Source organism: Plasmodium gaboni, chromosome 13 (genome assembly GCF_001602025.1).
Source record: "Plasmodium gaboni strain SY75 chromosome 13, whole genome shotgun sequence".
In the NCBI taxonomy this organism is placed as follows: domain Eukaryota; phylum Apicomplexa; class Aconoidasida; order Haemosporida; family Plasmodiidae; genus Plasmodium; species Plasmodium gaboni.
Window position 1 is genome coordinate 1,112,087 of NC_031493.1, and position 14,236 is coordinate 1,126,322.

A 14,236-nucleotide genomic window follows, 5' to 3' on the forward strand; every position below is an offset into this window, starting at 1 on the left:
TTTTGTATTAAAATGTATAATGAATATCCATTTAATTAATATAATATTTCTTTTTCTATTCTTGGGTGTACATATTATAAATTTATATGAAGGGAAAAATATAAGTGATGGTCATAAAATATGGAATAATCATTATTCATATGATATTATAAATAAACAGAATAAATATAAATATATTTATCGTAATAATAGAAGACCTAAATTTTTAAATATTCAAAGTAATTATTTTTTATCACCTGAAAAAAATAATGTTACACAATTTAGTAGACGAGAAAAAAAAAAATGTTATTCTCTTATAAAATTTAAAACATTGAAGAGATTAATAAATAAGTGGCTTCTACTTAATAATGAGGAAAATATAATACATCCATTAAAAAATTGTCGATGGAAAATAACAGTATATAATTTCTTCTTACAAAAAAAAGGTTCTTTTTATGTTCATTTATATGAAGACGGAAGGGTCAAGACAAGTGACAATTTAGAAGGCACGTGGTATTTCAATAATTATTATCTTACATGGGTCATTGAATATGAAGACAGGAGGGTGTTCTACACAGCAGAGGTACACACATGACATGATATAAAAAATAAAAAATAAAAAATAAAAAAAAAAACAATATATGTAAATATAATATATATATGTATATATGTATATATATATATATATTTTTTTTTTTTTTTTTTTACAGCTCTTCTGGAATCAAGAAAAAAGCAAAATGATCAAAGGTATTATTTACCAAGAGAAGAAAAAAAATAATTCTTTTATTCCTTCATATATGTTCAGAAAAATTCTTGGTTCCTTTTCAGGAAGAATAGAAAATGAATAAATTGTTTTTTTTAAAATATTGTTTTTAAAATATTTGTTATTTTAAAAAAATATACACACATATATATATATATATTTATATTTATATATATGTATGCTTATACAAACTTACAATTAAAAAATTTTTTTTTAAAATGAAAAAAAAAAAAAAAAAATAATATAATAAATAAAATAATAAATAAATAATAAGAGCACATATATATATTATGTACATATAACTTCACCATGTGTCATTTTTTTCGTAACATAAAAATGATAGTTTGTATCAACTTACGAATTACATGTATAACTAAATTCACAAGTATTCTTCTGGTTGCTAAGGAAAGAATACCGTAACAATAATTTAAGACATTTCTTACCAGTCGATTTTGTTTATAATTGTTTATGAACCTATTAAAGGATTGTTTATTTATACTATTCTGACTGTTCATGTAATTATAAAGATTATTATTTTTATATAAAAAATCAAAATCAACAAAGTCTTCAAATTCTATCAAAAAAATAAAAAAAATAAAAAAAATAAAAAAAAATAACAAATAAATAAAATAAAGGGGTTAATATTAAAGTATATAAAAAATGAGAACATATATATAAATGTATACATATATATATAAATATATATATATATTTATTTATTTTTACATTTAATATATGACTCTATATAAAGAAGAATATAAATGTGGAGATATCAAAATGGTATAATATATATATAAATGCACGTAAAAAAAATAAAAATAAAGCACACACCCATACATAAATACATACATACAAACATTTATATAATAAATTTAATTTTATCCATGGGGCAGTGAAATATAATAATATTAATATTTTTTATTATTTTATTTTATTTTTTTATACATATAACTATTTTTATATCTTCTTTATGAACCTTTACTATTATTACTTATTTCCCTTTCTATTATTTCTTGTTTTACATTTCCATCTTTATAAGTAATAATTTTAGTTGTCTTCTCGATAATTTTATTTCCCCTAGGTATAATTTCTGTTTTTATATTCGTCTCTAAAATAATATATGAAGGAAACAAATAAGTAAACAAAGATGAAAAATATTTACATATATAAATAGACATACTCGCACACAAATAAATACATACATAAATAAATAGATACATAAATAAATACATACATAAACAAATACATATATATATACATACATATTACAATTTATTTTTTATTACGTTTTATGTTTTCATTTCTTGGGGTTCCATAAGAAGCTATAAAAAATATTAATGTAAAAAAATTGGGGGTTATAAATATATTAAAACTTATAATAAATAAAAAAAATAACTCAAAAAAAAAAAAAAAAATGTAACCAAATGTATAAAATATAATTAACATTATTTATTTTTTTCTATTTATATACAAATTTTATATTTTTACCAGAACCGAAATTACTGAATATGTCGCTTCCCATGGTTCTACTACTAAAGCTATTCTATAAAAATTAAAAAATTAAAAAATAAAAAAAAATATTAAAATTTTAATTGGACAATTTATTTGAATTGATTTATTATTTTAATATATTCAAAAATAATTTATTTTTTGAAACACACACAAAAATATAATATATATATATTATATATATATTATATATATTATTATCATTATGATATTTTTTTCTGAATTGTTCATATATTTTTTTTTAATAATTCAAAATTTGCCTGACTTGTACATATAAATATACACATTTCCTATATTACCTCGTTAAAAATATTGGACTTGAAAATATCATTTAAGTTCATATTTCCAAATACATTTTTAAAAACATTTTCAATTTCTTCATCTGTCATTCTTCTGGATTGATAATTATAATTCATATGATTATTATTACTTGTAGTATTATAGTAATTATTATTAAAATTGTTTGAATAAAATCCACTATTTAATTGATTATCATACATTTGCTTTTTATTGTCATCACTTAAGGTTTCATAAGCTTCAGTAATTTCTCTGAATTTCTGTTCGGATTCTTTTCTATTATTTGGGTTTCTATCAGGATGATATTTTAATGCAAGTTTTCTATAAGCTTGTTTTATTTCATTTTTGTTACTGTCCTTTTTTATATTCAGTATGTCATAAAAATTTTTATTGGAAAAATGTCTGTAGCGAAAATGTAATAATATGTAAATAAATTAATAATTTGTTATATTCTACAATTTGTTATGATGACATATAAATATATATACATACATATATATATGTTATATTTATATGTTGCTTCAGTTTGTAAAAAAAAAAAAAAAATTAGCAATATAATACAATACAATTATTTATAAAAAAAACATAAGTAATATTATATACCTTTTCTGGAATATATAGTTATTCTTTACATATACAAATTTCTTATTTAAAATAGGTGATGTTGAAATTATATTATAAAAACTCAGAAATCTTTTCTTAATTAAAAACATTGTTAAAAGTATCCATTCTTTATTACTTTTGTTTATATGTTTTTTCCTTAAACAATATATTTTTTTTTATATATAAAATAATAATATTAATATTAATAATAATGTTTTATATCAAAAATATATATTTGTTTACATATTTTACCTTCACAAAATGATAAAAAAAAAAATATATATATATTATATATATATATTTTATACATACCTTTTTTTTAATAATAAAAAAAAATAAAAAAAAAAATTTATATATTAATTTTAAAAAGGGAGAAGATAAACGTTTTATTTGTGTTAAATATTTATCATGTATTATTATTTCTATTTGACAGATAGAAAAGGATAAAAAAAAAAATAATAATAATAACTATATGATTATATATACATATATATTATATCATGTTTAATAATTAAACAGAATTGTATATTTATAAAGAAAAATCGTCTTTTTTTTAAGAATTTCTTTAAAAAAAAAAAAAAAAAAAACAAAAATAAAAAAAAAGTATAATATATATATATATAATATATAAGAAAACAAATAAAGGTATAATTATTATTATTATATATATATATATATAAAACAAATAATGAATATATATGTAGATATATATATATGTATATATAAATTTATATGGAACATAATAGAAATGAAATAATTCGAAAATAAAATTATTTCTGTTATATATTATAAAAAAAAAAAAAAAAAAAAAAGAAGATATATATGTATACATATATAATATATGTATATTTAAATTTTAATGTATGTGAAATAATTTTAAAAAATTATACATAATTTACAATTAATAAAAAAAATAAATAAGAACATACACATATATATATATATATATATATTATATATACATGTTATGTTAAATATTTTTCCTCATTGTTCTATTTTTGTTGGTTTTTTTTTTTTTTTTTTTTTTTTTCTCATCCATTGTATAATCACTTAAAAAATATGAATTATAATTATATATAAAAATATATATATATATATATATATATATAAGAATCGGTAATTGTATATATTATAACAATAAACATATAAAAAAGTATACATATTGAACATTGTATATTTGATATGTGTTTTTATAAAGAATTATTTATATGACATTAATAATTTATTAACAAATGATTTTATATATCATTCGGTATGTTTTTCTGTTCATTGATTTTATATATTCATTCATTTATTCATTTTATTTTTTCACACACAAACATATATATATATATATATATATATGTACAGTTTGATTTATTATGGTGTCTTATATGTTCTTATACATTTTCATTTAATAAATTATCAAAAGATACACCCTTACTTAAACATCTTATATAATGATAAATAAAATCTCCCATTAAAACAAGTTGAACGATTTGCATAATGACAACCCAAAAACCAACATATGATTTAATCTACAAAAAAAAAAAAAAAAAAAAAAAAAAAAAAAAAAAAAAAATAAAAATAAATAAATAAGAACATATATATATATATATATATATAATAAATGTACGTATATAAATACACATTAAAATGATTTTTTAAGTTTACAATATTATCTGAGGAGTTCAATTCTTTGTGTGACACTATCCAAAACAAGAAAGATAAAACCTAAAATGAAAAATAAAATAAATCAATATAAATCAATATATATATATATATATATATATATATAATATGAATAAAAACATACATATATTTAATATATACATATATATTTTTTTTTTAAACTCTTTTTTACTTTTGAAAATGCCTGAGATGCCAAAAAGTGAGTAGTAAATGCAGCTACTTTTCCCTGAAAAAAAAAAAAAAAAAAAAAAAGGCATATATATATATATATACATATACATATACATATACCTTATAAAATATACATATTATCCAAAACGGTAAAATATATATATAATTATCATTCTTTATTTTTTTTTTACTTCTTTTTGAAACATGGATAATTGTGGTAATACACAAACTGACTCCAAATATAATGCAAATGACCAAGCAACCTAAAAATAATTAAAAAAGAACAACATGAATATGATGTCTGTTCATTTTTTTTTTTTTTTTTCTCTTTTACAGCTAGTTGTTCAAAATATATATATATGCATATATTTCTTTTAGCTAGTTTGTCAGGTAAAAAAAAAAATAATTTTTTTTTTTTTAATAGCTAGCTGTCATGTAAAAAAAAAAAAATATATATATCCAGACACACACACATAATATATATATATATATATATTTCCCTATTATAACTAGCTGTTGAGGTGCCATATATTTTATATTTTATATTTTATTTTTTATTTTTTATATTTTATTTTTTATATTTTAAATTTTATATTTTATATTGTATATTTTTGTTATGCTTACATCAGCTGGAAGAAAGGAATTCAATGATGGATGCACAAAAATTGCAATAATAAAAGCTGGTATAATTAAAAATAAGTTGTTGAAAATATCATTGGTACTATCATATGTATTTTTGTATTTATATCTACACAAGTATACAATACAACAATTAATAAATAGTGAAACTGCTTCAACTAATTGATATAACCAATCTCCACTTTTATCATATGGTAAATATCCTTCAAATGGTACGATGGATATTAATCTTGATGCATTTAAAACTACATAACATTCCATCATTTTTAAAGAAACACCTGCACATGATTTGTTCATTTCTATTTTTAAAAAGACCATAAGAAACGAAAACATACTAATTACTGATGATAGAGTTAATAAAAACGAAAAATCTCCATCTGAAAATAAATGATAAAATATAAAAACTAATAATAAAAAGAAACAATATATTTTTATCGAGGAGCTATGGTCTGACAGGTATCTCTTCATTTTTTCTGCATCGTTCACTTTTCTAAAAAAATCATTAACCCCCTTCATATTTATTATAATATTGGTTAAATAAAAAATTATGAAATATTCATAAAAAAAAATAAATATATATATATATATGTATATATATTATTATGTGGTAACAATATAAAAAGGTATATTCAGAATTAACACGTTTAAGTGTATATATGTATATATATATATATATATATGTATTATATAATATATATTATAATGTATATTTTTTATGACATATAATAATAATAATAATAATAATAATGTATATATGTTTCCAAGGATATTTTACGTTATTTTAATTATTTTATATAAAATATTTTTCTTGTCCTTTGGAAATATTACATATATAAAAAAAATATATTTATAACTTATACATACATATATATATAAAAATTATATATATACTTGTTTTAATAGTTATTAAAAAAAAAAAAAAAAACAAAAAAAAAAAAAAAAAAAAATAATAAATATATAAATATATAAATACATAAATATATATATATATATATATATAATATATTATTATATATTTTTTTATTTTTATATCCAAATTTTATAAAAACATATTTAGATTAATAATATTCGTTGTACATTTTTTCTAAATGGTATTTTTATATATATTAATATATATATCAGGAGTGTATTAAAAAAAAAAAAAAAAAAAATAGGTTTATTTATTATTATTTTTTTTTGATAATATTATTATTTTTATTTCTTTTTAATGCAGAGCATATGGTTATACAAAACAAAAAATATATATAAAAAAAATATGAATATTTTATAATATTTTATTATTATTATACATAATATTATATATAATATATAAATAATATATATTTTATTACATGTTAATATAAAAATATATGTATTATTTATTATTCTGATTATATTATAAAATAATAAACTTTTTTATATGTAATATTAGGTATTGATACATAATTAATCATATGCATATAATATATATTTTTTTAATAATTTTATTATATTTTTTTTTTTATAATACATACAATACTACATACATGTAAGATATGAAAATAAAGTACATATTATATATAAAATACATATAATATATTTTTTTAAAAAAACACTGCTTCATATATATATAATATAATATATATATATTTATTTTTATATGTATATGAATAATATATACATTATATATTTTGTATTTATGAAATATTATTTTTATGAGTATTTTATAATATATTATTATATATATATAAATATATATAAATAATATATATATATTTATAAACTTTTTATTTTTTAAAAGGGTATTATATTATATTCATATTATATATATAATATTTATATATATAAATTCATTGTAAAAATATATTATACTAATAATTTCCTTTTCTTTTGTTTTACTTTTTGAATATTTTAATTATTTACAACAATAATATAAAAAAAAAATATATATATATATATATATATTTTTTTTTTCTTTCCTTTTATTATAAAAAATAAAAAAAAGAATAATTAGAAATATTTTATTTTCAGATAATAAATTTTTTTTTTTTTTTTTTATGTAAAGACGAGAGAAAAAAAAAAAATTATTGGCGTCTTTTTTATTTTGATTTTTAATTTTATTGTTTAGAAATATTATAATCCTTATGATTAAATAGTACTTGTTTTTCCGTTAATTAAAAAAAAAAAAAAAAAAAAATGGATATTTTAAAGGAATTATAAAAAAAAAGAAAAGAAAAAGAAATATTTATAAGTAGTACATATATATATAATATATATTTATTGAAAATTTATATTTAAAATTTTTTTCATAAGTAAAAATGAACAATATAATATGTATATAAAATATATGGATATCTATAAATTATATATGCGTTGATACTTATTTAATATAAATAGTAAGAAATTCACACCTATATATATATATATATATATATATATATATATATATATATGTTGTGATAAATAAAAAAAAAATATTATATTAATAATATAATAAATGACAGTTTTAAAGATATATATCATATAAGAACATCGTGGATATAATATAATATGTGCATATATCATATATATATATATATATATATATATTTTTATATGCCTTTGAATAATATTTAACTAGTATATATTTCTTTTTAATTTTTATCTTTTATTCTTATGGTTAAACAAAAAGAACATCATAATATAAATAAATAAATATATATATATATATATATTATATTCATTCTTTTGAATTAATAATAAAAAAAAAAAAAATCCACAGCATACTAATTTATGTTGTAATCATATTAATATGTTCAAATTATGAAAATATTTAAGTCCTTACATTGACTTTTTTTTTTTGTTTTTTTTTTATTATTATTAATTATATTAATATATGTATTGTTCAGGAACTAGCCAAAATTATTATTATTTTTTTTTTTTTTTTTTTTTTTTTTTCCAATTAAATAATAAGTGTATAAATATACATACTATTGATAAAGTAGGTAAAACAAAAAAAAGAAATAAGGTGTAAAATAATTAAGTTCATAAAACTTTGTTGTGATAAGATCATAAAAAGGTGGTCTAAAAATAGACACTTTATGTATTTATTTGTATTATAGAAAGCTTTAAATGAACATGTGAAGAATGTATAAACATAAAAGGAAAGATATATATATATATATATGTATATATGTATGATGAATTGTTTTTATATATATCGAACTTTGCCATCATATATATAATAGTTATATTATCTGTACTTCATTTTAACATATTTTAAAAATATATATGAATATTTATATATATTGATGTTTATTATTTTATTTTTATTATGAGAAAAGAAGCCTTATCTTCCTCTGTAATATAATGATAATCTATTATGTATGAATTTTTTTTTATTGTGTGTTTCTTGAGAAATAATTAAAATATAAAAAAAAAAATCATCAAAATAAAAGAATATTATATATATATTATATATATATATATTTATTTATATATAATATGTGTATAATTTATGCGTATTTACATTTAATATCTTTGAAGAATTATATTGAATTTTCTCTTCATTTATATTACCAAAAAATTAAGGTGTGTGCCTTGCTTTGCTAGAAATGGTCAACATTACCTTTTTATAAGCACATGTGATAAGAAATAATAAGTAAAAAGACATTACAATGATACACATATATTGAATGTATTGTCCCCATAGATTTTTAAAATAAAATAAATAAATAAATAAATATATATATATATATATATATATATATATGTATATATTTTTTTTTGTGTTATTTGAATAATAAAAAATACGCACACATGTAAATGTATATAACTTACACACCCTTCCACCTTTACTTTTAATAAATGTGTAACATATATATATATTATATATATGCTTGCTCATAAGATATGAATATTTTGTATTTATAAATTCAATATTTAAAATTTTTTGGTTTTATTTTATTCTTGCCTACTTTTTTTTTTTTTTTTATTTATTATTTTTTCTTTTCTCTTTTGCTATAAATATTTTTCATCATAATATATTTTATAAGAATTTTTTTTTTTTTTTTCACAGTTGAAATTTTAAATATTATATATATATATATATATATATATATATATATTTATATTTATTTATTTATATATATATTTATTTATATGCACATATATTTTTCCTTTCAAATGTGTGTTTTTTAATTTTTATTTTTTATTTTTTCCTTCTTAAAAAGAGAAGGTTTGGTTGAGTTATCTGTCCTTCTTCTGGTATTACATACATAAAAAAAAAAAAAATATTATAATTAATAATAAAATAATTATGGAAGGGGATAAGGCAACTTCTAATGAAAAGAGTGAGGATATCAAAAAATATATTAATGAAAAAGATGAACTTATTAATTTTGATGAACACAATTTAAATAATAAAAATGAAAACAATACAAATAATAAACCAAGTGAAGAAACTGTAGAAAAAAATTGTTGTCATATAAATAACAGACAATGTTATCATATTGAAAATAATCAATGTTGTGCAGAAAAAATTCTTCATAATTATGAACAAAATGAAAAAGACCTGAACAAGTCAGAAGAAAAAAACAAGAGTCAGGAAATTTTTAATAAGGATAATGATAGTGAAGATGAAGAATTGATAGATATGTGGATAAACTTAAATTATACATCAGTAGATAATATAAATATATGTGAAAAGGTAGATGATTTAAATATAAATGAAAAAGAGAAAGAAAATGATAAGTCAAAAATGGAAAGATTACGAAAGAGACAAATAATTGAAAATGATCAGAAAAAAGAGAATGATGAGATTGAAACAAATGAAGAGGTTGATATAAAAGAAGATGATAGTAATTATTCAAGTGTTGAAGATATTATAATAAGTAATAAAGATGAAGGAAATGTTTCAAGTGATTGCACACAAAAAGGTTTGGATGTATCTTGTAAGGATGATAAAAAGAGTATAAAGAATAATAACAAAAAAAAAAAAAAGAAAAAAAATAAAAAAGAAAAAAAAAAAAAAGATATGAAATCATTATTATGCTTAAATTCTTTAGATAAATCATTTATTCAAGTTCCTCTTAATTGTATATTAAATACATTTCGAAATATTCAAAAAGAGATAGAAAAGAATTTTATGATAATTACATTATTTATAGAAAAGAAATTAAAAAATTTAGGTGATGATGTGTGTATAGAAAAATTAAATACCATGTTAGAAAAATTACAAGTATTAAAAAGAAAAGTAAATGAATCAAAAATGTTATTAAATAAATATATTAGAAGATTAGTAAATCGTTTAAAATATATATATTTTGAAGGAGATATACAAGTTCAAAATTTAAAATATGATTTTCGATTTCAGAATTATGAGAAAAGAATTAATTGGCTAATCAATGAATATTTATGTACATATGGTTATTTTGATACTGTATCTATATTTTGTAAACGATATAATTTAGAAGATTATTCAGATAAAGATGTATATAAAGAATATATATATATAATTAATGAACTAATAAAACATAATACACAACCAGCATTAGATTTTTGTCAAAAATATAAATCACAATTAAAAAAAATTGATTCAAATATGGAATCTGAATTACATTTACAATATGTTATTCAATTAATATTTGAAAACAAATATTTAGAAGCAATCGAATATATTAAAAAAACAGTTTCACAACCACATGGATGTATAGAATCAGATTTGAAATATATAATTACACATATAGCACTTTATAGTAACAACAACAACAATAATAATAATAATAATAAAATGAAAAAATTAAAAAAATTTAATGATAATAGATGGAAAAAAATTATCAACTTATTCAAAAGAGTATATTCAGATATATCTGGTCTTTCTACAAATCCTTTACTTGAGCTTTTATTAAAAGCAGGAATATCTGTAATTAAAACAGATCATTGTGGAAAAAAAACGTCTACAAAATGTCCTACATGCATAAAGGAATTAAAAAATACAATTAATAAATTGCCAAACATACAAAAAACAAAAAGTTTCTTAGTATGTCCATATACAAATGAAGTAATGGATGAAAACAACCCTCCTTTTACAACCCCAACTGGATATGTTTTTTCAGAGAAGGCTATTTCATTATTTTTAAAATCGGATGAAATATTTGAATGTCCTATAACAAATGAGAAGTATCGCATGGATGAATTTTCTCGTCTCTTCATATGAAAAAGGTATCTATCTGGAGAAGTATAAGTGCAGGATTGTGGATCCAAAAAAGGGTATATGACATATAAAAATAAAATTATAAAATATATCATACAAGGTTTGACAAACATATATATATATATATATATATATATATATATATATATGTGTGTGTGTGTGTGACATGTTTTTTTTTTTTTTTTTTATTTTATAATCCAGATGGATGTAATAAATGTACATTATTTTTTTATTGTTTGTAAATATGGACATAATAATTTTAATGATGAGAAAAAAAAAAAAAAAAAAAATAAAAAAAAAAAAAAATAAATTATATAAATAAATGTAGGACAACATAATATAATGGTTTTAAAATTATAACAAAAAAATAAAAATAAATATATACATATATACATATATATGTTGAGTTTATCCTGTTTTGGTGGTTAAGTACATATTGATGTTATAAAAAAAGAATAAACTTTTACATTTTTTTTAACATGAACAAAATAAAAATTTTAATATTTTCATAACAATTTTGTAATAACACCGGATGCTACTGTTTTTCCTCCTTCTCTTAAAGAAAATCTCAATCCATCTGTTAGTGCTAATGGATACATTAATTCGATGACACACTTAACACTATCACCTGGGTTCGCAACTTGTGTATCTTCATTAAGAATAACAGCACAATTAACATCAGCTGTTCTAATATATGCTTGTGGTCTATAATATGAAGAGAAAGGATTTTTTCTTCCTCCTTCTTCATTTTTTAATACATATATATCACTTTCGAATTTTTTGAATGTTTTTATATTTGTTGCTTTTGTGACTACCATTCCTCTAGTGATATCATTTTTTTTTACATTTTTTAACATGATACCTATTTGATCTCCAGCTTGAGCTGTATCTAATGTTTTTCTAAACATTTCTATACCAGTAATGACTGTTTTTATAGGTTTTTCTTTGATACCTAAGATTTCGACTTGGTCGTTTAATTTAAGTGAGCCTTGTTCGACTCTACCTGTTGCAACGGTTCCTTTTCCTGATATTTGTAGTACATCATCTATGCTCATAAGAAAAGGTAGATCTATTTTTCTTTTTGGTTCATCAATATAATTATCGCATGCATCTAATAATTTAAGAATAGAAGGAACACCATATTCTGATTTATCTCCATTTAAAGCTTTTAAAGCAGAACCTTTAATAAATGGAATATTATCTCCATCATATTTATGGAAGGATAATAATTCTCTTATTTCTAATTCAACTAGATCTACTAATTCTTGATCTTCACACATATCTATTTTATTTAAATAAACAATCATTTTTTCAATACCTATTTGTCTTGATAATAAAACATGTTCTTTTGTTTGTGGCATTAAACCATCATATGCTGACACTACAAGGATAGAACCATCCATTTGAGATGTACCAGTAATCATATTTTTAATATAATCTAAATGACCAGGACAATCGATATGACTATAGTGTCGTTTTTCTGTTTCATATTCTACATGTGTAGCATTAATAGTAATACCTCTTTTTTGTTCTTCAGGAGTTTTATCAATTTCTTCATAAGATTTAAAGACACCTCTATTTAATTCTGAACATACCTTTGTTATAGCAGCTGTTAAGGTGGTTTTGCCATGATCCACATGACCTATAGTACCTATATTCATATGAGGTTTTTTTCTTTCAAATATGCCAATAGCAAAATTTTTACGATATATACAAAATAAGTTCTCTATATTATGACCATTATTATTTTGTCTTATATTATATATATTATACATATTATTCTTATTATTATATTTATCTAAATATTTATTATATATAATCTTTATGTTCTTATTTTTTTTGTATTTATTTATATCTCTTGTCATATTTATATGACATTCATTTTGTTTATTATATAAAAAACTATTCATATTATTTTTTTTCATCATGGGACTTAACCTGTCAAATGAGTTTTTTAGTTTATCACTCTTCCCAACAGAGTTGAGAAAGCTACATTTAATTTTAAGCATATTTATAAATAAAAATATAAAAAAAATATATATATATATATAAACAAATAGGTGTAATAAGTACAAACATATACATAAATATAAATATATTTACATATATATTTATATTTATATTTATATTATTTTTTTTTTTTTTTAAGTTGTAAAGGAAGGATATGCTTTTCCTATTTTTTCATAATATATATGTGATCAAATCAAAAGATATATAATATATATGGTTTAATTTTTTTTTTTTTTTTTTTTAATTATTAAATAAGGAAGAAATAAACCCGCTTTATTTTAAAAAAAAAAAAAAAAAAAAAAAAAAAAATAAAAATAAAATATATATATATATATATATATATTTTTTTTTTTTTTTTTTTTTTTTTTTTTTTTGACATATTTATCTTCTATATATATTTATATTATTTATTATTTTTTTTTTTTTTTTTTTTTTTTTTTTTT

At 17.8% G+C, this 14,236-nt stretch overlaps 5 protein-coding genes across 6 annotated transcripts; 2 read left to right on the top strand and 3 right to left on the bottom strand.

The window, feature by feature from the left end:
* Positions 1-19: 19 nt before the first annotated feature.
* PGSY75_1330200 (hypothetical protein) lies at positions 20-827 on the top strand (the record flags this gene model as incomplete). Its single annotated transcript, XM_018787360.1, has 2 exons — positions 20-562; positions 690-827. The coding sequence occupies 2 exons, from the start codon at positions 20-22 to the stop codon at positions 825-827; spliced, it is 681 nt and encodes a 226-aa protein (XP_018640102.1).
* Positions 828-1,056: 229 nt separating this feature from the next.
* PGSY75_1330300 (putative DnaJ protein) lies at positions 1,057-3,261 on the bottom strand (the record flags this gene model as incomplete). The annotated part of the gene is made up of 6 exons (XM_018787361.1): positions 1,057-1,316; positions 1,719-1,850; positions 2,029-2,064; positions 2,231-2,285; positions 2,551-2,950; positions 3,152-3,261. The coding sequence occupies 6 exons, from the start codon at positions 3,259-3,261 to the stop codon at positions 1,057-1,059; spliced, it is 993 nt and encodes a 330-aa protein (XP_018640103.1).
* Positions 3,262-4,530: 1,269 nt separating this feature from the next.
* Positions 4,531-6,148, bottom strand: PGSY75_1330400 (putative ER lumen protein retaining receptor 1; the record flags this gene model as incomplete). 2 transcript variants are annotated; one of them, XM_018787362.1, is made up of 5 exons in its annotated part: positions 4,531-4,668; positions 4,805-4,864; positions 4,995-5,048; positions 5,185-5,256; positions 5,618-6,148. In XM_018787362.1, 5 exons carry the CDS (start codon positions 6,146-6,148, stop codon positions 4,531-4,533), a joined length of 855 nt encoding a protein of 284 aa, XP_018640104.1. The 2 variants fall into 2 exon arrangements, with proteins under 2 accessions (XP_018640104.1, XP_018640105.1); XM_018787363.1 differs by lacking the exon at positions 4,531-4,668 and having other exon boundaries at positions 4,822-4,839.
* A 3,739-nt stretch (positions 6,149-9,887) lies between these two features.
* On the top strand, positions 9,888-11,786 carry PGSY75_1330500 (hypothetical protein; the record flags this gene model as incomplete). Its single annotated transcript, XM_018787364.1, has 1 exon — positions 9,888-11,786. The coding sequence occupies one exon, from the start codon at positions 9,888-9,890 to the stop codon at positions 11,784-11,786; it is 1,899 nt and encodes a 632-aa protein (XP_018640106.1).
* Positions 11,787-12,289: 503 nt separating this feature from the next.
* Positions 12,290-13,792, bottom strand: PGSY75_1330600 (putative elongation factor Tu; the record flags this gene model as incomplete). Its single annotated transcript, XM_018787365.1, has 1 exon — positions 12,290-13,792. The coding sequence occupies one exon, from the start codon at positions 13,790-13,792 to the stop codon at positions 12,290-12,292; it is 1,503 nt and encodes a 500-aa protein (XP_018640107.1).
* Between the last annotated feature and the right edge of the window lie 444 nt (positions 13,793-14,236).